Source organism: Geotrypetes seraphini, chromosome 17, assembly GCF_902459505.1.
Source record: "Geotrypetes seraphini chromosome 17, aGeoSer1.1, whole genome shotgun sequence".
In the NCBI taxonomy this organism is placed as follows: domain Eukaryota; kingdom Metazoa; phylum Chordata; class Amphibia; order Gymnophiona; family Dermophiidae; genus Geotrypetes; species Geotrypetes seraphini.
Window position 1 is genome coordinate 10,735,240 of NC_047100.1, and position 25,345 is coordinate 10,760,584.

At 42.3% G+C, this 25,345-nt stretch overlaps 1 protein-coding gene and 1 long non-coding RNA gene across 4 annotated transcripts in view; one reads left to right on the forward strand and one right to left on the reverse strand.

The window, feature by feature from the left end:
* The window catches only part of FBXW12 (F-box and WD repeat domain containing 12), a 52,532-nt gene extending 51,621 nt beyond the window's left edge, over nucleotides 1-911 (forward strand). For 2 of the 3 annotated variants that reach the window (XM_033926100.1, XM_033926102.1), the window contains 2 exons: nucleotides 74-201; nucleotides 680-911. In XM_033926100.1, coding sequence (XP_033781991.1) covers nucleotides 74-201; nucleotides 680-779 — 228 coding nt within the window. In that variant the 3' untranslated portion in view covers nucleotides 780-911. Of the gene's footprint in view, nucleotides 1-73; nucleotides 202-679 lie in introns of those variants that run through there. The other variant, XM_033926103.1, reaches the window with a different exon arrangement.
* Nucleotides 912-5,831: 4,920 nt separating this feature from the next.
* LOC117351186 lies at nucleotides 5,832-21,347 on the reverse strand. Its single transcript, XR_004537348.1, has 3 exons — nucleotides 21,256-21,347; nucleotides 21,067-21,125; nucleotides 5,832-6,270 (listed from the first exon to the last, which is right to left on the reverse strand). It is a non-coding gene; the product is annotated as an uncharacterized LOC117351186 (long non-coding RNA).
* Nucleotides 21,348-25,345: the final 3,998 nt, after the last annotated feature.

Consider the following 25,345-nt stretch of genomic DNA (forward strand, 5'->3'; position numbering starts at 1 on the left):
TTTTGCTGCCCAATTTCTTCCTTCTTGATTTTGCAACCCACACCCTTTTCAAACGTGTATCTTTCATTTCAAGGATGCTTTTCGTGTTGTCACTTCATCTATGGATTTATCTCTCCGGGTCTACACATGGCAAAATGAAACTAAGATACGCTCACTGAAAAGCTGCTATCACTTGCTAGGAGGTTCTCGCAGATTTTCAAGGTAGCATCAGCAATTCATAATGAAAATTCAGAATCTAGTTATTGATAATTGGTCAGGAAAATTGGTTCTGTCCTATAAAATAATTTGACTAACACACGGCCATGAAAGTCTTCTCTCGATATGGGCCCCTTTTACTAAACTGCGGTAGCAGTTCTGTGGGAAATATACTCAAAGCCCATTCCATTCCTGTGGACTTCAGTGCCTTTGCCACGGGAGAATCCCTACCGCAGCTTTGTAAAGGGGGCTCTATTTGTTAATGTTATATGTATGCTACTTATTTCATAGAAAATATAATGAAAATTATATTTTAGAAGTGCATGCTATGTTGCCATAACAAACCATGAAATGGAATTCTGTTAAATGCAAAAACGGCCGAATTCCAACTGCAACAAACTGCAAGTTTATACCTTTACAAAGAGAGATAATAATTTAAGATTAGTAGTAGTAAATTTATTATAACAATCTCTTTTGTCAACAGAGGTATTACCGCAGTAGCATGTGACCATGTAAGCATAGCAGCTTCAGTGGATACTACTGATGGAGAAGGAGTTTTGCGAGCCTATTCCTTTAATCTATGAATTTTCAGATATGCGCAAACTGCAAGACGACTCCTACCTGCTCACAGCCATTGCCATTGTTTACAGAGCTAAAGATTCATAATCTACTACATTGTCATACAGGAACTATAATTAAATTGTTTCTAAGATTAATTTGTGGTTCAACCTAGCTTATTTCAGCCAAACATTTGCTTAAAAATAGGCCAAGATAAGCTTTGCTCCATATAAATTTGAATTTTGGGGTGAAGGGATGGATATATATTTTTACAGTATTTCTTATAATCTCTGCTCCCTTATGGAGCACACAAGGTCTATCTAGCTTTAGCTCATTCCTAAATACCTCATCTTTTGAGTAGAGATCTCAATAAAATTATCTAGATCCTTTCTTCCCTCTTTCAAGAACCTTATCTTCCATACTGCCTGCTCAATTACTTCACTATGTTCTGGCTCCTGTTACTCTGCCTTAGTTCCACAAGAAGAATCCAACAGGACAAGATCCCACAAACACCAGACAACAGAGAAAGCATTGGGAACGGACAATGAGAAATCCACAAGAGCCAGCAGGATGAGTCAAAGCCTTGTTTACTTTCATCCAGGATGTACAATAACATGGACCCGACCCAGTACTGTGTTTCGGCGAACATAAGCGCCTGCATCAGGGATCACTGTAAATTGGAATTCACAAAACAAAACAGCTTCTTTGTTGATGCATTAATCCAATCCAACAGAATACAACTGTGAAAAACAGTTACATGGACGCACACTTTTGGATTGGATTAATGCAACCCTTGAATTGTGGATTTATGCAACCTTGGTGAATTCCAATTTACAGCGGCCCCTGATGCAGGCGCTTATGTTCGCCAAAACACAGTACTGGGTCGGGTCCTTGTTACTGCACGTCCTGGCTAAAATAAACAAGGCTTTGACTCATATATTGCTGGCTCTTGTGGATTGCTCATTGTCCATTCCCACTACTCTGCCTTAGTTCACATATGACCCTTTCTGTCATCTTTTGTGCTACTATGTCACCAATTTAATTTTTTTTTTTTTACAGAAATGGCCTCTTGGAAGTCCAAAAAGGTCTCATTATGAGGGTCTTAGGGATAGATGCACTAAAGATACCGACTGGATCGCTGTTGACCAGTTCTCCAGCAGCGATCGATATGCTATCAAGTTTGTGTGCAAATCATTTGCATGCAAACACAACCAATCACTATTGGCATATGCGCAGAGCCCTAACAGCAGTGACAGGGGAAGCAGCCTCTGTCACTGCTGTTAGGGCTTCTATTTTTTTTTTTTTTTAATGGCACAGATGTGTGTTACACACACACACACACACACACACACACACAATCTGTCCCGTTAAAAAAAAAAAAAAAGAACCCCCCCTGCGCCAGGCAACTCTGAGCCATTTCCCCCACCTTCCCCAAACACCAAAAAATGGCAGGAGGGATGCCCACTCCTTCCTGCCACCAGATGTCCCACCACATCCCCGAACCTCCCCTGTACCTTTTTAAAAAGATGGAAGCAGGAAGCCCGCTCTGAGGCTCCTGCTTCAGGCCACCATTAAATGATGGGGCCTTCCCTCATGCACGGAGAGGGCCAAAGGCCCTGCTTGGTTCAATCACCTAAAGCCCCTCTCGAGGCGAGAGGCTTTAATCGTCTGAGTCAGTAAGGCCTTAGGCACCTCCCTCTGTATCCAGGATACTGAGCGAGGAGCCTAAGGCAAATACCCCAAGTCTGACCACCAAGTGTAAGATTTCCCATCTAAAACTGGAGAACTCAAATCATCTTCAAATCTAGAATAGACTGGAAGAAACCCTACTTCTTGAGCACAATAAAAGATAGAATAATGATGATCTGACACAGAACAGGTTTCATCACTCCAAACTGGAGTACTGTTTGCAACATGGGCCCTCTTGCTTGAAGGGGGATCCACAGGGAGACACCATAAAGATATCTGAAAACTGGTTCTTCTACTCAAAAATGTGTTTTAAGGTTACAAGTTAGTGCCCAAGGAGATAAAGTGGAGAAGGGGAAGCTACACACCCCTCCAGATGAGATCCCTTAGGGTCAATGCCAATTGGCCTCATAAAGCTCATGGGTTAGAGCTTGGGGCTCCAAAGGGAAAAGACACCTCTGAGCTTGACCAGTTCTTGGAAATGACATCTAGGTCAAGACTAGACTTCAAAGATTATCAGAATCTTCAAGTCTCTGCCTCCATTTCCTGATAGATAATTAGATAATTTCTCAGTCTAGCAGGAAAACAATGAATCAATTTACCCAAAGGAAATTCTATATGTTTATTAAATGGAGTAAAGAAATAATAAAGTCAAATTGAGTCTACAAATAGCATAAAAATATTCAAAATTCCTCCCATTTTATTAAGTATAGAAAATCATGGAGCTTACCCACAAGAAAAGAACACGACCTCGAGAACAGACAAAAATTAGGAGAGCACTGGTAATGACTAAGTTGAAGGCCATTAAAAAAACAAATTTCGTTGTAGCATTAAATATATTATAATATTTTATCCTCCATGCCACCAAGCATAAAACTGTTTTTCATCTCTTCCATCTTAATATCTTCTTCAAATTAAGATTACAATAGCGCAAAACAGAAGCAAAAACATATCCTGTTGTAATAATAAAGCTCTCAGAAAGGCAGTGGGTTGTATAGTTACCTCCTTGTGGGCAAAATCCCTGCCCCAAAACTATGCAACCTACTACCTCTTCCTAGAAGCCCACCGTCTTTGTCTTCTTTATGTCTTAGCTGATAGCCCCATATCTTCCTGCATTAAAAAAAAATTAGCATGGAATAAAGCAGCACAATATTGCACCAACACACAATGGTAGCATTAGGTAATCGGAATACTGTCCGATTATGTATAAAACTTAACATTTCTGTTAAAGTGCATTCAACAGTAATGTGACTATAGTATAAATCTGATAATTATAATAGATTATATGTAACTTTTGTAAAAGTTTAAGAAAGAAAAGCAAAAATAAATAGTGTATGTAAAACAATTAGGAATTCCACAGAATCATAGTATCTTCCTTTATTTGTTTGAACACTGGAGGATGTAACGATGCAAAATTTAAGGGAAAAAAAAACTAAAACAACTCTTCTTCACAGTTTTATACACAAATTAATTTTGAACTTTAAGTCATAAGTTCTTATAAATATACAGTACTGCAGAAAGTCTACTCCTCAGGGAAGGCAATAGATTGTATAGTTATCTCCCAAACAAGGTAAAATCACTACCTTACAACTAAACAATCTACTACCTCACTCTGATAGAGCAAATCAGTAAAGTTACATTCTGGTGAGGAAAACATGAAGGGGTGTCTAAAATACATATGGCAAAATAACAAATTAGCCTATATTTTAGAAAATATGTTGTATTTGTTTGTAACACTGTTTTAAAAACATTATAGCCATTGACTTTGCAGTATCACTTTCAAAAGCAAATTCATCTTTTTGCTGAAAACTCTGTACAAGTAATGAAAATTTATGATTCACATCAGCTAAATTCAAATTCATTGTCCTTTGTTTAAACATTTCTATATGTTTGCTTCATCAATCAAGAGAGCCTGTACTCATATTATTAAAAGAAAAATAAAACAATGATTAGGGGGGGAGGGGGTTCCCTTTGAAAAAACAAAACAGAAGTACCATCACAAAGATTTTGTGTTCCTTTCCCCTAAGAAAAGCCGTCAACAGCATGTTTTTAGTCTGCAATTTTATTTACCCGTATTTTTCGCTCCATAAGACGCACCCTAGATTTAAAAGAGGAAAACAAGAAACAGACCAATTCTGAACCAAAATTCTCCCTGCCAGGCTCTGCACCCTGTCCCCCCTCCCTGCCAGGCTCTGTACCCCTTCTGGTGGTCTAGTGGTAGGCAGGGACAGGGCATAGGGCAGGCAAGCGGGCCTAGTGGCAGGCAGGGCCCCCCACCCCAAGGCAAGCAAGCAGACAGGCAAGGCCCCCCAAAGTGTATAATCTTTCTTCTCTTCTTCACTATCCATGTATACCATATTTCCTTCCCTGTACACATTCAACAGATTAGGGGCTATCCCAAATTATTTTTAATCAAATCGAGGGGTTGTGAGGCAGAAATAAAACTTTGAAAAAAGGATTGATAAAAATCCAAGATGGCCACCACCAGCGAATTCGCACCAAAAATGGCAAAATCAAACCAAATCCAAAAATAAAAAATAGCGATTAGGGAAGACCTGAACCCTTAGAAATTCTGGAAAAAAAAAAAAAAAAAAAGAGTTTTACTGTGTTCCACAGACCACCTCCAAAGCTCCCATAGGAAATAATGGAGGTGTACTTACAATCTGTGCAATGCCTCCCTGTCAACTCTTTTTAAACTGCAGCTGAATGGAGGAAAGGATTTTTTGCCTCAAACTGTTCCAAATGACCAAACTTGAAGACAGACTCCGACTGTAACCACCGCCCCCATGAAACTACTCCACTTGACCGGGGGCAGGAAACGTAGCTTGAGCCCCAAAACTGGAAGTTTTGGGGTTTTTTTTACTCAAGATGCATACAGCCTGCGCTGAAACCCCTGACAAGGTCAAAGGGCAAGCAAACTCCTAGGGGAACGGAACCCCCAAGTCTGAGAAGAGTGGCACACAGCAGGCTGGCTCCACAGATCACCAAAGTTTCTCTGTGAAGCAGCAGTTCGGCACTGCTGGACTGCACCCTTTCCTCTGACAGGGGACCTCCGGAAAGAGGTCTCACGACATTCAAGCCACAAAAAAGACAAACTTAAGCAAAAAAAAGAAAAAGCAGAGCAGAAGACTTCTGCACAAATTGCTTGCAAAAATTAAAACTGGAAGGGGCTCTCTCTAAGGTGGGAAGAGCCTGTGCTCAGAAAAGTGTTAGGATTTCTGCAACTCTCGGATTGCAGGAACGGATTGAATCTGGAAGGGATGTAACAGAACACATACTGTAATGACATAGCTGCATTAATTGAGACCATCAAAGATCCATTGCATCAAGTTTCAAGGACAGTAAAAAAATGTTTTTTATAAACATTAAAAGTAAGCCATCAACAAAATGTCTACTTTTCACAAAATGTTTTATATATGCTTTTCAGAGGTACAAAATAAAATGTTGAAACATTATCAAATCTAGGTCAACACTTTGTATTGGAGAGGCCGTACAGAAAAATCTATTTGTTCTTACATCCTTATAGTTCCTCCTTGGTTACTTGCAGTTCAGAAAACTTCACACAAAAAAGTAAAACAGAATAAGGCAGTCGATATTCTGCAGTTTTAGGAAAGACAGTAGATTGTATAGTTATCTCCCAGCTGTGGGTATGACCCTAAAACTATACAACCTACTACCTCATCCCATCACGCAGGGATCATCCTCACAATATGGCGATGTGAAAGAACCAAAAATCACCTGTTCTTCATAATTTACTACAAATCAAGTAGCAACCTTGTATGCATACAGTTTAAAGTAAACTAATATTTTTTTTCTTGAGAACAGGTATGTCTAAAAAAAAAGAAGAAGAGAAAAAAAAATATGGTTAAACATACTGGAATGCAAGCAGTAATGTTTTACAAAGAAAGAGAGAGATATGTATAACAGCATAAAGACAGTACATGAAAGACATTGTCCTAATATTTTTGAGAAAACTGGTAAACATAATACAGTACCTACTAAGTACCTGGCTTCTCAATCCAATGGGTAGCCATTTTGTTTGACCTATGCCAAGTCAAATTGTTTTGTAATCTAGAAATTTTCACATGAGAATATCTGACTATTACATTTAATAACTCAGCCTTTCTTGATCCCATATAAAAGCTTTTTTTTTATTTTAGGGAGAGGGGGTAAAAGAATTATAGCTGTACACCTGCAATGCAGTATTTCAAGATGATAAAGAGTGAAGATATAATGTAGATTAATAAATGACAGCAAGTGTAATTACAATGGCACTAAATAAAGACTGTAGATGACGACATATACACATTTAAAAATAAAATACAAAAGAATAATATAAATCTAAACATATTACTACCTTTTACCACGTATACTAGTTGCCTAATGTTTCTAATACTAACATCCTAAAATATCACTTAGCCCAAAATGCTCGCCTCACAGAATGCACAATTTGGCATCCACTTCTTGACAACAGCATTCTGAAAACAAACACCATAGTCACAAATTGCCCCTTTTCTTTACCCCCCCCCCCAAAATTATTTAGATTAATACAGCAACCAGAAAGCTAAAAGGTACCCGGTACTCAGCCCTTAAACTTTTAAAACCCTTTTAGCACCATTAAGTGCAGACAATAGTTTGGTTTTCTCTCTCAGCAAAAAAAGCTATGGTTAGGCTCTTTACACAGTAAGTCTTCACACAAAGCCTTGACAGAAACACAAGAACGGCTTTCAGTGCATGTTAATGCTTTCGGGGGGGGGGGGGGGGAAATCTCGTGATCACGATCATTAATATACAAAAGGGATGACAACCGCGTTTCATAAACAAATATATGCAAACAAAAAAATAATTTCTCTGTTTCCAAAATTGCTCAGTACTTTACCCTGTCAGCTTGGAATCACCAATTATACAAATATACTGTATTGAAATTTTTTTTTTTTTTTACTGAATTGCTAATTTAAGATTCTGCCAGGGCTTGGCACAATTCCCAGACTTGCTTTCACAAACCCTTGTGCCCACCATCAGCAATCTAATCTACTGCAATTTGTTTTCTTTTAGTATTCCACTGCACAGATGGGTACAGACAGTTGGTCCAAAATGCCCAAAACAGAAATAAACTGAAACAATAGCATTGGGATTGAGAGAAGAGAGGGAGGAGTTAGAATAAGGCCTGATTTAGATTACCTTATTAAACAATTTTAGAAAAGAAAAAAAACAAAACTACAAAGCTTACAAACTCCTTACCCAAAGATGCTTATTTATTTCTGCTCTTCCACATTAAAATTCACCAGCCAAATAGGAAAAACCACCAATAACCCACATCTCGGACATGGACCGATAGACCCCCTCTGATGTTTCCTCAATTCAGCAAGGTAATCACGTCAGAGTGAATCAAAGCAGATGTACCATCATAAACCTGCCCACCACACACTTCAACGACTAGTCCATTGGGCTTTCAATAAAATCTAGCATGTTTTGTACAATAAATATGGAACAGCATGCAGTTTAAAGGCTTTTTGTCAATATGTAAAACATTAAGAGGGTTAGTTACTAATGTGCAATAATGGAATAATTGCACAGTTTTTCCCTCTTAACTTGTGGAATATTTTACCAATCTTATTATTTTATCATAATGCATGCTAGTTTAAGGTACCATGGGCTATATAATGAGTTGCAAGGTATGCAGATCTCATTATGTAATTCAAACACAGCTTGCATTGAACTTTTCCAAGCTGTTATTCCAGGGAAAATAATGCAAGTCATTTTTCTTTCCAGGAGCATCAGGCTGCTTACACATGGCTCAATACTACTAAGCACTATTTTAAAGAAGACAGTGGAATACAAAAAGATGTGCAGTCCTCCCGCCCTCCTCAGCAAAGGGAATGCAAAAAGATGTGCAATCCTGGAGTCCTCCCTCCCTCTTCAGCAAAGACACCCTAGACTAGAGAATGATATAGGGACAAAATTTGTCCCTGTCCCAGCGGTTAACCAACCCCATGTCATTCTTTAAGGAGAGAAGGAAGAATCAAGAATATGAATGGTGCCCACTGACCCTCAAAGCCTTGAAGAATACTGGTATTGGACTGAAGTAGAGATAAGAGAAACTAAAGAACAACACGAGATGGTTTCCCACGGGGATGGGGACAAATTCTGTCTCCATGTCATTCTCTAAATATTGTTTAATTATTTGAAGTCATTGGAATATTTGAGTGGCTCATTGGCCAAAGCAAAGATTGTGGTATAGGCCAGGATAGTATAGGCTTATTTCTATAAGTAGCAAACTGTAAACTATTTTCTGAGAGTCTGGAACAAAATTTGGCCACAGTTCTATTGATTGGTCAAGGGTAAACTGGGTTTGTGCCTGGTCGGTCCTCCTTTGACAATACTCAATTACTCTGCAATATGATTCATGTATTCCAGGAACATGATATCCTTGGTTGGCCACTGTTGGAAACAGGATACTGGGCTTGATGTACCTTCAATCTATCCCAGTATGGCAATTCCAATCTAATAAATTCTGGGCATATTTAAGGTTTTAATTGGGGGGGGGAAGTAAGAGTCATTTCTTCATTAAGTTCAGGATTTTACACACCAAGCTCACAGCACAGATTAAGGTTGATGGGTGCATGTCTGCATCTATTTCTTTACAAAAGGGTACTCAGGGTTACCCTCTTTCCCATTTCTTTTTGACCTGACGCCTTTAACTTTGGGTATCAAGCAGAATGCTGCCATAAATGGAGTTACTCATCAGGGGGTAGAGCACGAGATTGTAAAAACATGAGATTGTCCATGTATGCTGCAAAGTACCTCTTATCCCTCAAGTTATGATCAATCTATTTAGTTTGTTTTCATGTTATAGGATAAATTGAGGAGGGGGGATGGAATTAATGCCATCAAACAAATACACTCGTGCTGTGGATCTGGTTCACTACCCTTTTCAAATAAAAAACGCTGACTTAAAGTACTTGGGGTTTAGGATGGCCCCTACGCTTGATGCTATGCTGGCAAAAAGATATGGTGACTACCTACAGACAGTACAATCAACTATTACAGAAGGCTGTACCCTCTGCATTTGTCTTGGTGGGGTCAGCTATAGACAATTCAGATGGCTCTTGATTCTAAAATTAAACATTTCAAATGCTACTAATGCTTTTCCCTCCCTTTTATGAGGGATCTTCAACAAGTTTCCACACTTATTTTTTTAAAACTATTTATTATCTCTTTTAAGCAAAATTATATCACTACCTGCAAGATGAGCCAGCTTGCCTGACTAGTCACATGACATTCTATGATATGCCCTCTTACCACTTTTCCTGCCCCATTTCCCATGAAAATATAAAAAATGCAGAAACCTTTTGAAGAACCTATACATTATAAGCAAGAAAGGCCAAGTCATTTTCTAAGGTAGGGCAAACCCTGTAGAATTGCCCTTAATAACCTTAAGATAGCCAAACTGTCAGGTGATGTCAACCTTACAGAACTACAAAACTAACAAATCTCCTTTTGATCAAGGCACGATAGCTATCTGTTAGGAAGTTTTATGGATGAGTTAGCCTAAGAGTTGCCATACTGAGACAGACCAAAGGGCCTTCAATACCAGTATCCTATTCCCAACTGCAGTCAACCCAGAACACAAGTACCTGGCAAGATCCTAAGGAGTAAAAACAGATTTTATGCTGCTTATCCTAGAAGCAAGCAGTGGATTTCCCCCAGCCATCTCAATAATGGCTTATGGACTTTTGTTTTAGGAAATTATCCAAACCTTTTTTAAACCCTGCTAAGCTAATTGCTTTCACCACATTCTCTGGCTACAAATTCCAGAGTTCAATCACACAATGGGTGAAAAAATAATTTTGACTTGTTTTAAATCTACTAATTAGTAGCTTCATTGCATGCTCCCTAGTTATCACCCAATTGCTGTTCCAAAGGAAGTCAACTGACAATCATTTTTGCTTCATTTCCTGGTGGGCATGGTAGGTTTACAAAGTCAGTACACCAAACATTTAACCCCCGACTCCAAATGACATTAAGGGCTCCTTTTACAAAGCCGCGTTAGCAGTTTTAGCGCACGCAGCTTTTAAGCGCGCGCTAAACCCGTGCTACGCGGCTAGAACACCAGCCCAATGCTGGCATTAGCGTGGCCAGCAGTTTAGCGCACACTATTACGCGCGTTAAACTGCTAACGCGGCTTCGTAAAAGGAGCTTTTAAACATTTTATCTGGATCCAACGTTCTGGTAAATAAAAACATTTTCCAGTACTTTAAATCCCAGAAAAAGATCTCTCTCTAAAATTTACCATATTATAATGTTGTAATTTTTATTTTGAAGTTGGAGTCAGTACATTTTTAAATTAACTCCACAAAAATTGCTTCCAACGGACTCTATGGCTCCAGTCCTGGTTGCTGCTTAAATGCCATTGTGCCTCCATTGTGCCCTGCAATGGCAAAAAGCAGCAAGTGCCTAGATTTATTGAAGCACTTGCTTCTTTTTGCCACTGAATGGCAGCATTGCTGTGATTCAGACAACTTTCAGACTCTGAAACACAGCTTGGATGAAGACAAACAGTGGTTCTACATTTGCCCTTATGGAATACAGCCCTGGTAAAAACTAATAAATCTATTTCTTGGAAAGTTTGTCAGGACTGTAATATTTGGATGATTAGCCAGATTTATGATTAAGAAATGAAGCATTTAAACCTCTTCAAGATTTGCAAAGAGAATCTCACTTACCAGACACAACATTACCAGCGACTTCAACTGCGACAAGATCCAAATTGTCCTGTCCCAGTCTCTGGAATATCTGGGAGTCTTTGACATGGCAGTAGGCCATCTCTGTTTTCTAGAGGTATAAAGACAGAAGCTTTGTACCTAGATAACGAACAGGATGGCCAAGCCAGCTCCATCCACATGGCATTACCTTGAAGTGCTAGGATCCATGGCAGCTACTGTAGACGTCAGAACATGCTGCTTTTGTGGTGGTCTCCCTGCAAGTGACTCAGCCGTGGACTCTGGAATCTCATGACAGTATGATTTGGTGGCTCTTGAGGCATGCCTCTCAGAATAGCTTCTTGGATGATTGTGACTACGGATGCCAGCCTGTTCGGCTGGGGAGCTCACTGCAATGGATGTCCAGTCCAATGGTGGTCAGCCTCTTAGAGGAAGTGATTGATCAGCATATTGGAGCTTTGGACCATTTGTTTGGCGTTACATCAGCTGGAGAAGAGACTGGATAGTCAGGCAGTTCTAGTCTGCTCGGACAATGCTATAGCAGTGGCGTATGTCATTTGCCAAGGAGGCACCAAGAGTGCACAGCTGAGTCTGGAGTCCTGGTTATTGTGCCGGTAGGTAGAGCTACACCTTCAGACTCTTTTGGCAGTGCATGTATCGGAGTGGATAGTGTCCAGGCTGATTACCTCAGCAGGCAGATGCTAGATCTGGGTGAAGGGATGTTATCTGCCACAGCTTTTCAGTCCATTGTTCATCACTGGACTGGTCGCCCAACTTTTTTATTTGATGGTTACAAGAGAGTGAACCACTTCTTCATTTGAAGGTCTGAGCCCAGAAGTGCAGATGCTTTCATCCAGCCATGGCCAAAGAACCAAACTGTGTTTCCTCTGTCCCTGATAGGGCGCATACTCCACAGAATTGCAAACCATCTACATATAGAGTGCTATCCTCATGGCACCAGATTGACCCTACAGACTGTAAACTATGCAGGCCTCATGCATCTGCAGATGTGCACGGGTACCTTCAAAATCAGAAATAATGAGAAATCCAAGATGGCAGCTACAGTAATGTTTTGTTGCCAAATATGGCCCTAAAATGGCTTTTATCAGAAAATAAAACACAGAAAAAGATTATGTACTTTGGTAAGTTTTTTTTCCAATAGATAGGCAAAACATTCTAGACAGTAGGTTTATTTCCCTTTAGTTGCATGCTGCAGAAGAAATCCACTCTGGATTTTTCACTCTGCCTCTATTGTATTTCACTGAGCTCTCTAGCTCCACCCTCAGTTAATACCCAAACACGTAGAACCACCCAATACACGTGAAATAGAGACACCTGTAGCAACAGGCTCAAACAAATTATTCTGCTCAAACAGTAGCCGCCAACATAGACTTCAAAGGAGCTCAGCAACTAATCCCAATACATTGGGACATATATTGTGATAGGGCATGGCCAAGCTGGGCTCAGCAAGTGGCCTTACCCAGTGCACACAGATCTCAGCTGAGCTGTTTTGAAAGGTTCTAATGGTAGCTTGGTATTGGAATAAAGGAAAAGCAACCAGTACAGAGTCAGAGGTGCAATTTCTCAAGAATACTTTATTGAACAAAAAATCAAAACAAAACTTTCAATAGGCTTCCTTCAGGTTTGTATCACCTGGTATCCTGGCAGCATTTAGAACACAAGCAATAGTCAGTTCCCAGCTTACTGTCTCCAAAAGAGAAAATAAAACAACAAAAAAAAAACAAAAACTGGTTCTTAACGTTAAGCTTTCTTCAAACACAAAAACTTTACAGCCTTGTCTTAAGGTAGAACTTATACCACATTTTCTCCCAGCTGCCATAACAGGAAAAGATCGGCTTGTTTCCATACTTTCAATAATGGGCTGCTCTGTTTTCTCTATCTCCATATCATGTGCAAAGTCTTCATCAGCTAACTCAATGTCCTGCCCAAACACAATTTCACCACTCTCTGTGACTTCTTTATCACACACACCCCTCCCCCCCTCTACCTGGTCTGGTAGCCAGGAGGTAGACTGTGTCTTCTCAATTCCTTGGGCTGGCAATCTGTAACTTGCAACCGGCTGACTGGCTCTGGCTTGCTGGGTTTTGAGCTGGTGGGTACTCTGAGGCTGGTGCTCCCAGTGCTTCTGGAGCTGGCTCCCCTGCTTTGAGAAAGTTACTCCCTTTTCTCTCACTGCAGGAAGCTGATTAATCCTTCCTGCAGGTGCGTTGGTGTAGCCTGCTCTCACAGCACTCCTCACCTGGCCTAAACCAATTTGGGACTGATTGAAAGTGGCTTGTATTCCAGCCCTGCTCTTTCCTGCCCCTGGCTCCAGGCCTGCTGGGAAATGTAGTCTTTCCACTTGTTTCTTTATACCTGTTTCTTTAAACCTCCTAAAGCCCCGCTTAGGCAGGGCTTTAGGAGGTTTCAGTGTTGGAAGGCTTGGCTTATAAGTGTTCCTATGGGCTGCTTTGGAACTCTCCCTAGCTGGTTTAGGAATACTTGCAAGGGTTTTAACCATATTTCCCTTCTCTGGCAAGGCTTCCTCATTAGGAATAGGGGCGACCCTGTGACAATATACAAATTCTTTCCAGCCCCCCCAAGGGCTGGGAGGCATCCAAGTTTGGAGAAGCATAAGCAGATTGAAAACTGTATGAAGGCACAGTAAAGAGAACAGGAGTCTAGAATGTTTCACCTATCTACTGAAAAAGAGAGCTTACCAGGGTAAGTACAGCATAGTTACTTACCATAACAGGTGTTATCCAGGGACAGCAGGTAGTTATTCTCTACGTGTGGGTGACGTCATCCACGGAGCTCTGTAGCGGACAGCCTCGCAAGCAAACCTGCTTGAAGATCTTCAAAGTTTGCGAGTGCTGCACTGCGCATGCGCGAGTGCCTTCCCGCCCTAGTCAGGGCGCGCGTCTCCTCAGCATAGCCTCAGTTCAGGGGAGGTGGGTGGGTTGTGAGAATATCTGCCTGCTGTCCCTGAACAACACTTGTTACAGTAAGTAACTGTGCTTTATTCCAGGACATGCAGGCAGCATATTCTCTACATGTGGGTGACCTCCAAGCTAACCAGAAAAGGGATGGAGGGAGAGTTGGCAATTTAGGAGAATAAATGTTGCAAAACAGACTGGCCAAAATGACCGTTCCATCTGGAAAAGGTATCCAGACAATAGCGAGAGGAGCAGGAGTCTGAGGTTTCTGCGCATGCTGCTGCAGACGTCTGGGCGGCGGACGGGAAAAAGCTGGAGTACCCTTCTGCGGGTAGCGCCGTGGAGGTAGCTTATATGGCTTAGCAGAAGGAGCCTTCACCTTAGGCCGCATCAGAGAGGCAAAAGACCTCTTGTGTTCCAAAAGGCATTTGGTAGCGGCCTCGATGGAATCATCAAACAACTCATTCCCCATGGAAGGGAGATTGGCTAGACCAGGGGGTCCCCAAAGTCCCTCCTTGAGGGCCGAATCTAATCCAGTTTTCAGGATTTCCCCAATGAATATGCATTGAAAGCAGTGCATGCACATAGATCTCGTACATATTCATTGGGGAAATCCTGAAAACCTGACTGGATTCGGCCCTCAAAGAGGGACTTTGGGGACCCCTGGGTTAGACGATCTTGCAAGTTGGGATCCATATCCACAATGCACAGCCAAGCCAAGCGGTGCATAGCCACCGCAAAAGCTGTTACCCTAGAGCAGTGGTTCCCAACCCTGTCCTGGAGGAACACCAGGCCAATTGGGTTTTCAGGCTAGCCCTAATGAATATGCATGAAGCAAATTTGCATGCCTATCACTTCCATCATATGCAAATCTCTCTCATGCATATTCATTAGGGCTAGCCTGAAAACCCGATTGGCCAGGTGTTCCTCCAGGACAGGGTTGGGAATCACTGCCCTAGAGGACAACTCAAAGGCATCGTACATGGCTTGGAGCATAAAGAGACGAATTTGAGAAATCTCTTGAAACTGTCGAAACACTGGCAGGCGATGGGCAGCCAAATCAGAATGGAAAGACGGCATGGTTTTAATGCAGTGTTTGAAGTAGGATGTAAAATTGAAATTATAATTGAGGACCCTATTAGCCATCATTGAGTTTTGGTAAAGGCGACAGCCAAACTTGTCCATGGTATGTTCCTCCCAGCCCGGAGAGACAGCAGCGTAGACTTGGATGGGTTAGATTTCTTTAAAGAAGAATCCACAACCAAGGATTGATCGGACAGCTGCGCTTTCACAAACCCCTTGCAAGGGACCATCCAATAGCGAGATTCCATTTTGGAAGGGATGGCCGGAATGGCATAAGGGGTCTCCAGATTTCTGATGAATGTCTGTTTTAAGACAGGATTCAGTGGGAGACGCAAGGATTCCCTGGGAGGATGAGGAAGATCTATCTCAGCCAAATACTCTGGGGTATACCTGGATTCAGACTGGAGATCCAGCAGAAGAGCCTTACCCATATCAAAAACGAACTTGGTAAAGGAGGATGTCTTAGACGTCGAAGCCCCTTCAGGAGGTGAAGAGGATCTAGACCTCGGAGCAGCATAGTAGGAAGAAGCTTCTCTAGAATATTGAGAAGGCATATCCGTATCCAGCAAAGAGACACTGAAGAGGCTCTACTTTGCGACATTGGAGGTGTCAGAAAGTGCCTACGTTTCAGCAGCCTCGAAGGAGAAGACCCAAGAGTTGGAGTCCCACAGGACGTGCCTCAGAGAGACAGGGGAAGAAGGATCTCTCCTGTAACGTCTCGAGGCAGGAGTCCTCGACCTCGACTTGCCTTGACACGGAGACAGGAGGCGTGGAAGGCTGCTGAGGTCAAGACTCATGCCCGGGCTGCACCGAGGCCTCGACGGACCTCAGCAAACAAGGTACTGGAGACCATCCCCTCCGTAGAGGGGACACCTTGTGCTTCTTAGAAGGCAGGTGCCTTGAGGTTGAGGTAAGCTTGGTATGGTGCCTTGATTGAGGTTTAACGGACGGCGACTCAGGCCTAGGATGAGGGTAAGAGTTACTGGAGGACAATTGTCGAGACCTGCGAGGCTGGTCTTGAGGAGCCTCGGTAGGATGCTCAGACTGGCTCTCAAAGAGCAGGGTCGAGGCAGGGGCAAGCTGGGCAAAGACCAACATAATTTGAATGGTCAAGATAGCTTTCAGCATGTCCTCGAACATGGGCACCGAGACCAAAGGATCTGGTCAGACAGGTGCAGCAGTGCGCTCCAATGAGGGCGGCCTTGAGGAAAAGTATTCCCTATGTTTGGAGGCACACTTGGATGGAGGTCTCGTAGAGGTTGGCACAACTACACTCGTTGTCTGGACTGCCGGAGACTCAGCTGGAGGCTTCTTAGGTAGTGTGCCTGGAGGAGGAAGAGGAGACTTACCCGAGGACGGAACCTTAAGAGGCACAGCAGACTAGGCCTTCGAGGTCGAGTTGGCCAAAGTCTTCGAGGCCGCCAAGGACAAGGTCTTATCCACAGGCTGCTCCATAGCACTGAAGAGCCCAAGAATCCTGGCACGCCACATGCGAAGGGCCCGTGGTTAAAGAGTGGCACAGCGAGGGCAGGACTCTGGACAGTGGTCAGGGCCCAAGCACTGAATGCACCAGCAATGGGGGGTCGTTTAAGGAGATGGCCCGACCACACTGGCTACACTTCTTAAACTCGATAACAGGCTGGGACATAGAGGATAAGTACAGCCACAGCTGAACGAGGGCTGTCGGCAAGTCCTAAGCCCGGAGGCCCCTGGGCTGAATCGACGGAAGAAAATAAAAACTCTTATTTTTTTCAAGAAGATGTGTCGTACAGCGACTAACACAGTGGATTCCTTCTGTAGCATGCGGCTAAAGGGAATTAACCCGTCTAGAATGTCTCACCTATTGCACTGGAAATAGGATTTAGAGGTGGGGGAACCTATAGGAAGTGGCAGAGACCTGCAAAAATATGATTTGCAGACACCCCCCCCCCACCGATTTTACCCATAGACTAACAGTCTTACTCACTGTGACCTGTGCTGTTGATGTGCTGCAGCCTACCTCATTTCTCTTTAAAAGCACCTGGATTTGGAGAAGAATCACTGTCAACGCCATTCGGACTGCAGTCTGCCTGATCCTCGCCGGCACCCTGAAGAGCCCTGCTGGGCTCCCTGTGGTTGCCTAACAACCTGCATTCAAGCATCTGTGACCCAGTCAGTGAACAAAGCTTCTAGGGGACTGGATCCAGAACTCCACAACAGTTTCTGCAGGCTGGCCTCAAATCTGCTTCTTCTCTATGTAGGCAGATTGACCTGGGGAGATCTAGAGCACCAAAAACCACAAAAACACTGAAAATAATAAAAGAAATATACAGAAGGAAAAACTGAAGGGAGCAGCAAAGCCTTCTGGTGAACGAGAAGGAATCAAAAACCTGAATTCGATTCTTTCTGCATGGCTCGCAAGCATAGGGAGAATATGCTATCATCCAGAATGATACCTTTTGCACTAGACAACTAGGTTAATTCCCAGCATATAAAAAAACTGTTAACTTGTTTGACCAGTACAGAGAAATAACATCCATACATCCTATGCTTAAGACTGTCAATAATTTAAACGGGAAGCACGTATCTGTAATCATTGTATCATGGTTCTCAAGTTCAAAAAAGGAATTTAGGAAATCACAGTAGAACTATTTTCTGCATGCCATTTCCTCTGGTCCTCCCATGAACTTGAGTTAAAGTATACTGTTTACAGGAAGACATTTTCTTGGCAACATTGTTACTGAGCTGTAAACGTAGTTTTCTCAGAAGACTACTGAGAAAACTACCATTGCTTAAATTTCACATTTTTAAATTATATATTTTTATTTTTTATATTATTCGCTCATTTAGCCAATGCTCAATCACAGAGCAATACAGTTGGTGCCTTCTTAGATTGTTTCCATTTCTTCTGCCTGCCCTGCTGAAAGTGAAAGCAAAAAATGGTGTAATTCAACTGCCCTCTCCATATCACATACTTCTCAAGATAATAGCTGTTTTATGACCAATCAGAAATTTTAACCTCATGAACTGTTTGTAGTTTTCAACATGTTTAAATGATATCTTATCCTAATTTAGTGTAATTGGTCACATTCAGTTTTAGAGGAAGAGCCAGAAGTCATGAATCGATTATCCTCAAGTCATCCTACCCACTATCATTTATAGTCTATTATTTCCTGAAGCATGACAAAGCATACTGGGGGTACAGACATTTAAATATTTGAAAGGTATTAAATAGCATAGGACCAAATGTTTTCCAGAGAAGAGAAACTGGTAAAACTAGAAGACTGAGAGGTTGGTAAAACTTGAGGTTGAGGGGTGGTACACTTAAAAGTAATACAGTATTAGGAAATTCTATTTCATGGAGAACGTGATGGAGCTTGGAAAGCCCTCCCAAGGGAGGTGGTGGATGCCTGGAAAGCCCTCCCGAGGGAGGTGGTGAAGAGGAAAACTGATTGAAATCAAAAAACATGGGATGAACCCAGAGGATCACTAACTAGAATATAAATGAGCAAACTTTCAGTCTGAATCCAGCAAAGGAGATGGTTTGGATACGCTGGAGTGAGTTTCAACAGCAAATGGCTGTTTAGTTTTCGTATGTACAGGTTTGGTGTGGGGGACAGTGATGTGTCAAGTTTATGTTTGTAAAATTAGCATGGTATTGGCTGATTTGTATTATTTGTATGATATTTGCTGCTTTGACTTTGTAATGCTTTGAATTGTAATGCTTTTTGGTGTCAGTAGTTGGAACCTAAGGACAGTACCGGTAGACTTCTAAAGTCAATGGCCCAGAAATAAGACATTTCAAATTTAATCATGAAATTGTAATGCATACGATTACAGGGCAGATTGGATGGACCATTCAGGTCTTTATCTGCCGTCATTTACTATGTTACTATATTTTGAAAAATAAGATGAAAAGAATGTGATTTAATAATAGGAAAGTAGAGACAGAAATAAAAACGGCCATGTTCATCTATCGGTCAAGGTCTCACTGCCAAAAACAACTGAACACATGGATTTTAACAGCAGTTCTAAATTTTGGAAAAGACAGCTCCAGGCAGACATTGACTGGGAGAGTTCCAGAGGAGGGGTGCTGTATAATAAAAGGCACTGGATTAAGTGGAATCTACTCTTGCACAGTCATCGAATGACTGGAAAGTTCAAGCTGTGATGTAACATATGTTTATTGAAAGTGAAAAAGGTCACAACCAGATACAATACAAAGTGTACATTAGGAGTGTGAAAACGTCCAAATACAAAAGATAAGCATCAAGAACAATAACATCAACCCCTGCAGCCGAAACCCTCCAGGATCTCAGAAGGACAATAGAACAAAATGGAGCAAAGCTCGGCTTGTCCAGGATAAGCTCAATAGGACAAGAAAGTACAATAAAACAGAACATCAAGTGTCGCAACCTTCCACCATTTTGTATTTAAGCGTCCCCAAAATGGACCAACCACTGCAATTTTAAAGTTTGGACAAGTTCCTGGAAGAAAACAATTTTTAAAGTGGATTTGGGAAAATCCAATGCTTATTCCTGGAATAAGCAGCATAAAATGTGTTTTACTCTTTGGGATCTTGTGACCTGATTGGCCACAGCTGGAAACAAGAAACTGGTGTGATTGACCTTTGGTCTCTCTCATTATGGCAATGCTTATTTATGTAAGGAGAATCTTAAATTCTGTAGTGGATAGGAAGCCAATGAAGGTGAATGTCAATCAATTCTGTTGCATGATAAAGAATCCAGATAGTTGCATTCTGAACTGATTTTAGGCAGCAAAATTTGAATACTTAATATTGCAATAGTCTTGTTATTGTGAGCCCACCAGTTTAGACAGGGAAAATGCTTGAGTACTCATGCAAACTGTTCTGGAGCTCCCCTTGGAGAACAGTATAGAAAGTTAAATAAATAAAAATCCAGCATTAAAAATGATTTCAGAGACCTAGAGCCACCCTACTTATTACACCAGACAAGAGACTAAGGACATCGAACAACAAATCTTCCAATAAATAGGTCAACAAATTGCACCATATAGATGAAAATCTATTTTGCTTAGAATATTAATATTAGAAGTAAGACATCCAGGTTACTTTACAAAAGGCTTGACCACTTCCATGTGTAACTGCTGCCCCATTTTACAATCTTAAATGTACAATTGCTGTCAATTATAGAGACACAATTTTTTTTTTTTCTCCATAACTAGGAATAAGAATTACTCAACTGATCTCCCATGTAAGACTCTGGCTGAAACAAGCACTTTTTAAAGATCTGTGCATGCCTTTAAGATGGTGTGAAATAGGACAGGAATGTTTTCCTCACATTGTATACTTTTCTTTGTAAAATGGGGAGTTTTTGTCCCACCCAAACCACCCAACTTTGAAATATTTGCATTGTATAGATCTTCAAATGTAAATAGCTGCTTTCTGAATTCCCATTTACACATGTAAATACTACCATTTACATATAATGACACTACCACTTTTCCTTGAAGGTCTTAAGTTCCTGTCATTTCTTTACCTCCTCCCCCCCCCCCCCCCCCCAAAAATGGAAAACTATCAGCCCAGTATGCTTGTTTTTAAATAAGAATACTCCAAACAAGCATAGAGATAATATATAGCAAGCTTATATCTAAAGTTTATTATTCAGCCCTGTTTAGAATATCGGTCCACTTTTAAATAATTATACTCCTAACTATATTTTTTTTTCTTCACTTTCATATCTGAATTATATGGGGGGGGGTTTCCCACCCCCCTTCCCAGCCCCAATCTGTGTCAGGCAAAACCAGCTAGACAAAAGTTATAGAATCTAAAGCTTAAAACATGCTAAAAATGTTCATCACTATCAGAGATTACACGTACCGTAAATGTTAAAGATTAATTTTTAACCGTTTGAATTTCTCCTTACCCGTCCAAGACCAGCTCCTCTTTAGATCCAGCCTATTTAAACTCTTTCACAATTGATAGCTACAACAAACAAAACCAAAAGTCAGGGAGACTCCTAAAATGAAATAACCAGATTGAAACGTTTAAAGAGAGAGCGGAAAAAAAAAATTTTAACAACCCAACCCACGTTAAACAAGAAACCAGTATTTACTTCTATCTCATCAGAATGGCTGAAACCATTTCCCGCTCTCCCCCTTCCGAGTCCTGGCCGAGCTTTTTTGCCTCTTCCACCACCCAACCCCCAAGGCCAAGGTCTCCCCTTCCAACAAACTTGATAGCGGAAGTGACGATCCATAGAGCCCCGACGGCTCCCTCCACCAATCGGATGACCGATTCGACACCCGCTCAACCAACGGACAGAAAGCGGGGGCGGGTCGAAGTGGCCACAGCCCAGATAGGTTCAAATTAAAGGAAAAAAAAAAAAAAACCAAAAACGAAAAAAACCCCAACCTAAACCTAAGAAAAACGAGTGCAGAAAAGCGGACGCGGTTGAAGAAGTCGATGTGCTCTCTCCACCTCAATGAGGCTGCTCTTTCAATCTCCCTCCCCTTCAAATTTTTTTTTTTTTTTTTTTAAAAAGGGTTTGGTAGGAGTCGGAGCCGCAGAACCTGCTCTTTCCCCCGCCCCTACCGCGAGACATTCCTCCACTTCCCGCCATTCCCCCAACTCAGCCTGGATTCCAACCGCCTCTCTCCGCTCCACCACAGCCGCCGCCGGCAGGGCCGAGAAACTTTCCCGCCCCTCGCTGGGAAGATGGCGGTTTCGGCGGACCGTCCTCCTCACGCAACAGCGCCCTTGTTCCGGGGCTCCGCTACCCTCTCTAGCCGCCGGCGCCCCACCCGCCCTGCTCACCTGCAGCAGCTGTGGTACAGGAACCCGGAGCTGGGAGGACCCGGATGTAGCTGTCAGTGGAGCCCCCTAGGCTCAGGTCACGGCAACTCCCGCCCCCGCTGGTAGAAGAGCGTCTAGGCCAGCCTGACCCCATCTAGGCCAGGGGGGTCGGCAACCTTTTTAAAGCAAAGAGCCATGTTACCCTTAAATGTTTGACTCAAGATTTACAAAAAGCCCCAATGGATAGAAAAGGGAGGGGGGGGAGGTTGAGATACGATTTTTCATACCATAAGCATTTAACACAAAACAAAATTTCAAGTACTTACAGAAAATAATTTAAGGAGACTTTTGACACTATTTCCAACCCAACAAAATACCACCTCTGCATCAGAGCAAATAAGGATAAGTTGATCAGCAGGCAGAGTGAAGCAGCATGCACCATTTCTCCCTCTCTCCCTTCCCCTCCACCCTTATGTCTGTTGCTCCCTCACCATTCTCATCCCTCCTGCAATATATTTCCTTCTCCCCATCCCCACTCACAAATATGCTCTTTCTTGTTTCAGTGGTGATTCCTACAGCTGCCTGCCACTAACCCAGAAGCCTTTCCTCTGTCGCATATCGCCCAGGTAGAAACAGGGAGTTCTGAGAGAGGGTGGGATGTGGCAGAGGAGAGGCTTCCGGGTTAGTGTCAGGCAGCTGTAGGAATCGCCACTGATCCATTGAAGCAAGAAAGAGCATATTTGTGAGTGGGGTTGGGGAGAAGGAAATATGTTGCAGGAGGGATGAGAATGGTGAGGGAGAAATAGACCCGTTGAAGCAAGAGAAGTGCGGGAGACACCGCAACCCTGGGAGCTCAGTGCAGGAGGTAAAATAATGGGCAGGGGTGATGTCGATGGCGGCTCCACAAATGAGTTGAATGCATCTATCATTCCGAGACGAGCCACAGCAACATGGTCAAAGAGCCGCATGTGGCTCGCAAGCCACAGGTTGCTGACTCCTGGACTAGACAGTTGCCTAAGGTAATCTTTGGGGTACTGGCAAAGAGAAACTACAAGTAAAGCGAAGGTTAGCCAGACAACTCGGAAGAATTGGTAAAGTCATCAAATAGGAACCCAAAACAACATTTAATCTAATCTAATCCTTAGGTTTGTATACCGCATCATCTCCACGTTCATAGAGCTCGACGCGGTTTACAGTAGGAGAAATAGGAAGGAACTACAACATAGGGTTAGAGGTAGAAGTGTGAAGAAAATTTAGAGGACTTGGGATGCCAAGATATAAGAGTTTCCTTGATTAGATGTTTGCGGAAAACTTGGAGAGAGCTCAAGTTCCGAAGAGGGGAGGTAAGGTTGTTCCAGAGCTCAGTGATTTTGAAGTGGAGGGAGGTCCCTAGCTTTCCTGTGTGGGAAATGCCTTTTAGCGAGGGGAAGAATAGTTTTAATTTGTGGGAGGATCTGGTGGTATTAGGGTTTGAGGAATTCCAAGAAAGAGGGATAAAGGGAGGGAGGATACCATATGGGATTTTGAAAGTTAAACAGGCGCATTTATAGTGGACCCTGGCGATTATCGGAAGCCAATGGAGCTTGGCCAGGAGCGGGGAGACATGGTCAAATTTACTTTTAGCGAAGCTGAGCTTGGCCGCGGCATTCTGAATCCGTTGGAGTCTGTGGAAATTTTTCTTAGTTAGGCTTAAGTAGATAGAGTTGCAATAGTCCAATCTGGAGAGGATGATGGATTGGACAAGGAGGGTAAAATGTTTTTGATGGAAGCAGGATCTAACTTTCCTCAGCATATTATTCATAAGTTATTAAAAAAAAAAAAAAAAAAAGCTACTTACATAAAATATACACATCTTGTTTATTCACTTTCTACTTTCTTTTTTAACTAGTCTTTGAGATATGTTTATAGAGAATGACATGGGGATAGGTACCACCCCTACACCAACGTGCTGTCACGGGCAGGGCAGGACAGCACTGCGCCATCTGAAGTGCCCGTGTGCCCTAAGCAGACGCAGAAAGGGACCTATATTCCTTGCCCAGAAGGTGCCAGGGCATCCCAAACCCACGAGAATGACAGGGGTGGGGGTAAAAGTAAAAACTCTCAAATTGACAGAAGAGAAGTTAGCTGTCAAACCAGATCTTGGGTTGCAATTTCCCAGGGGAAAGAAAAGAGACCACACCAGAAAGCATCTGTGAGGAAAAACAAGCCTTATCAGGATGTGCCCGCTACACAGGGAGGAGAGTGGAGAGAGGAACCCAAGCAGCAGGCTTGCCAGAGGGAGGACTTGGAGGAAAGCTCCAGCCTTCATGTGAAAGCAGACATAGAAATGTTGGATGCTGCTGAGAGTAATGGGGAGTCCTTGTTAGAACAGCTCCAGCCCATGGAAGCTACTCCCCAGTGGCTAAGCAATCCCCAGAATGGGAAAGTAGCCATGGAGATGCTTTTGGCCGAGCAAAAAGGTTGGGAACTACAGAAACTGTAAATGTTTTTCTTTCAACTTTAAAAATGAACTGGCTACTGTTTGGGTACTGTGAAGACTTGCTGTGGCTCTTACCTAGAGTGGAGGATAGGATAGAAGCACTGATATCCCTGCAGTATGGCTAAGAGGAAACGCTCCAACTGTGTGATTACTGCTATCTCCATTTGCTCTAGCCTGAATCCTTATCTGATAAAGCCATTAAGGACTAGTGCTGTGCACAAAGCCTAAGAAAGAGTTAGGCAGTGAAGCTTTTGTTTTTGTTTGTTTTGAGTGATAAGCATTAAGTCCAGGAAGAGACCTGAGAGAGTGATTGGTAAAGCCCTGTTTTCAGCAGAGAGAAAAGGGAATGACCTCTGCTAAGCTGTTCCAGTTTGCCCTAGAGACAAGGTTTTTTTTCCACAAATTGAGCTTCAAAGTGATTATTTTGTCCTGTTTGAAGCTGAAGATGATTATTTTGAATTGTAAATGATTGCGGGCACTCCCCACAGCATTGTTTGTGGTCAAGTTCTGGGGGGTTTTGGGCAAGAGAAATAAAGAAATTGCTGAATTTAAGCCTTGGACGGTTCTGACTATTATTTTGAGGCTCATGGGAATGAGTGTTCGTCCAGCCATCCAGAAGTGTGCGCTGGCTGGCGGCATAGTGCACATCCTCTTCACTTTGATCATAGTAAATGTCTTCACATAAAGACTTGTGTAGTCCATCCAGTCTGCCCAACAAGATGGCCATAATTGAATCTGGCACTTTTCACAGGTTCCATTTCTTCATGATTAAACACTGGTGTACTTAATTTCTATTGCTTCCTGCCAATTTTAGGGCATAGACCAACTTCCCAACTGCTGGAATTGCTGTCAAAGCCCACTCCAGCCTTGATCACAATCCGCCTTTGCCATTTAGAGTACCCAGACCATAGAAGTTTGCCCAGCATTGGTC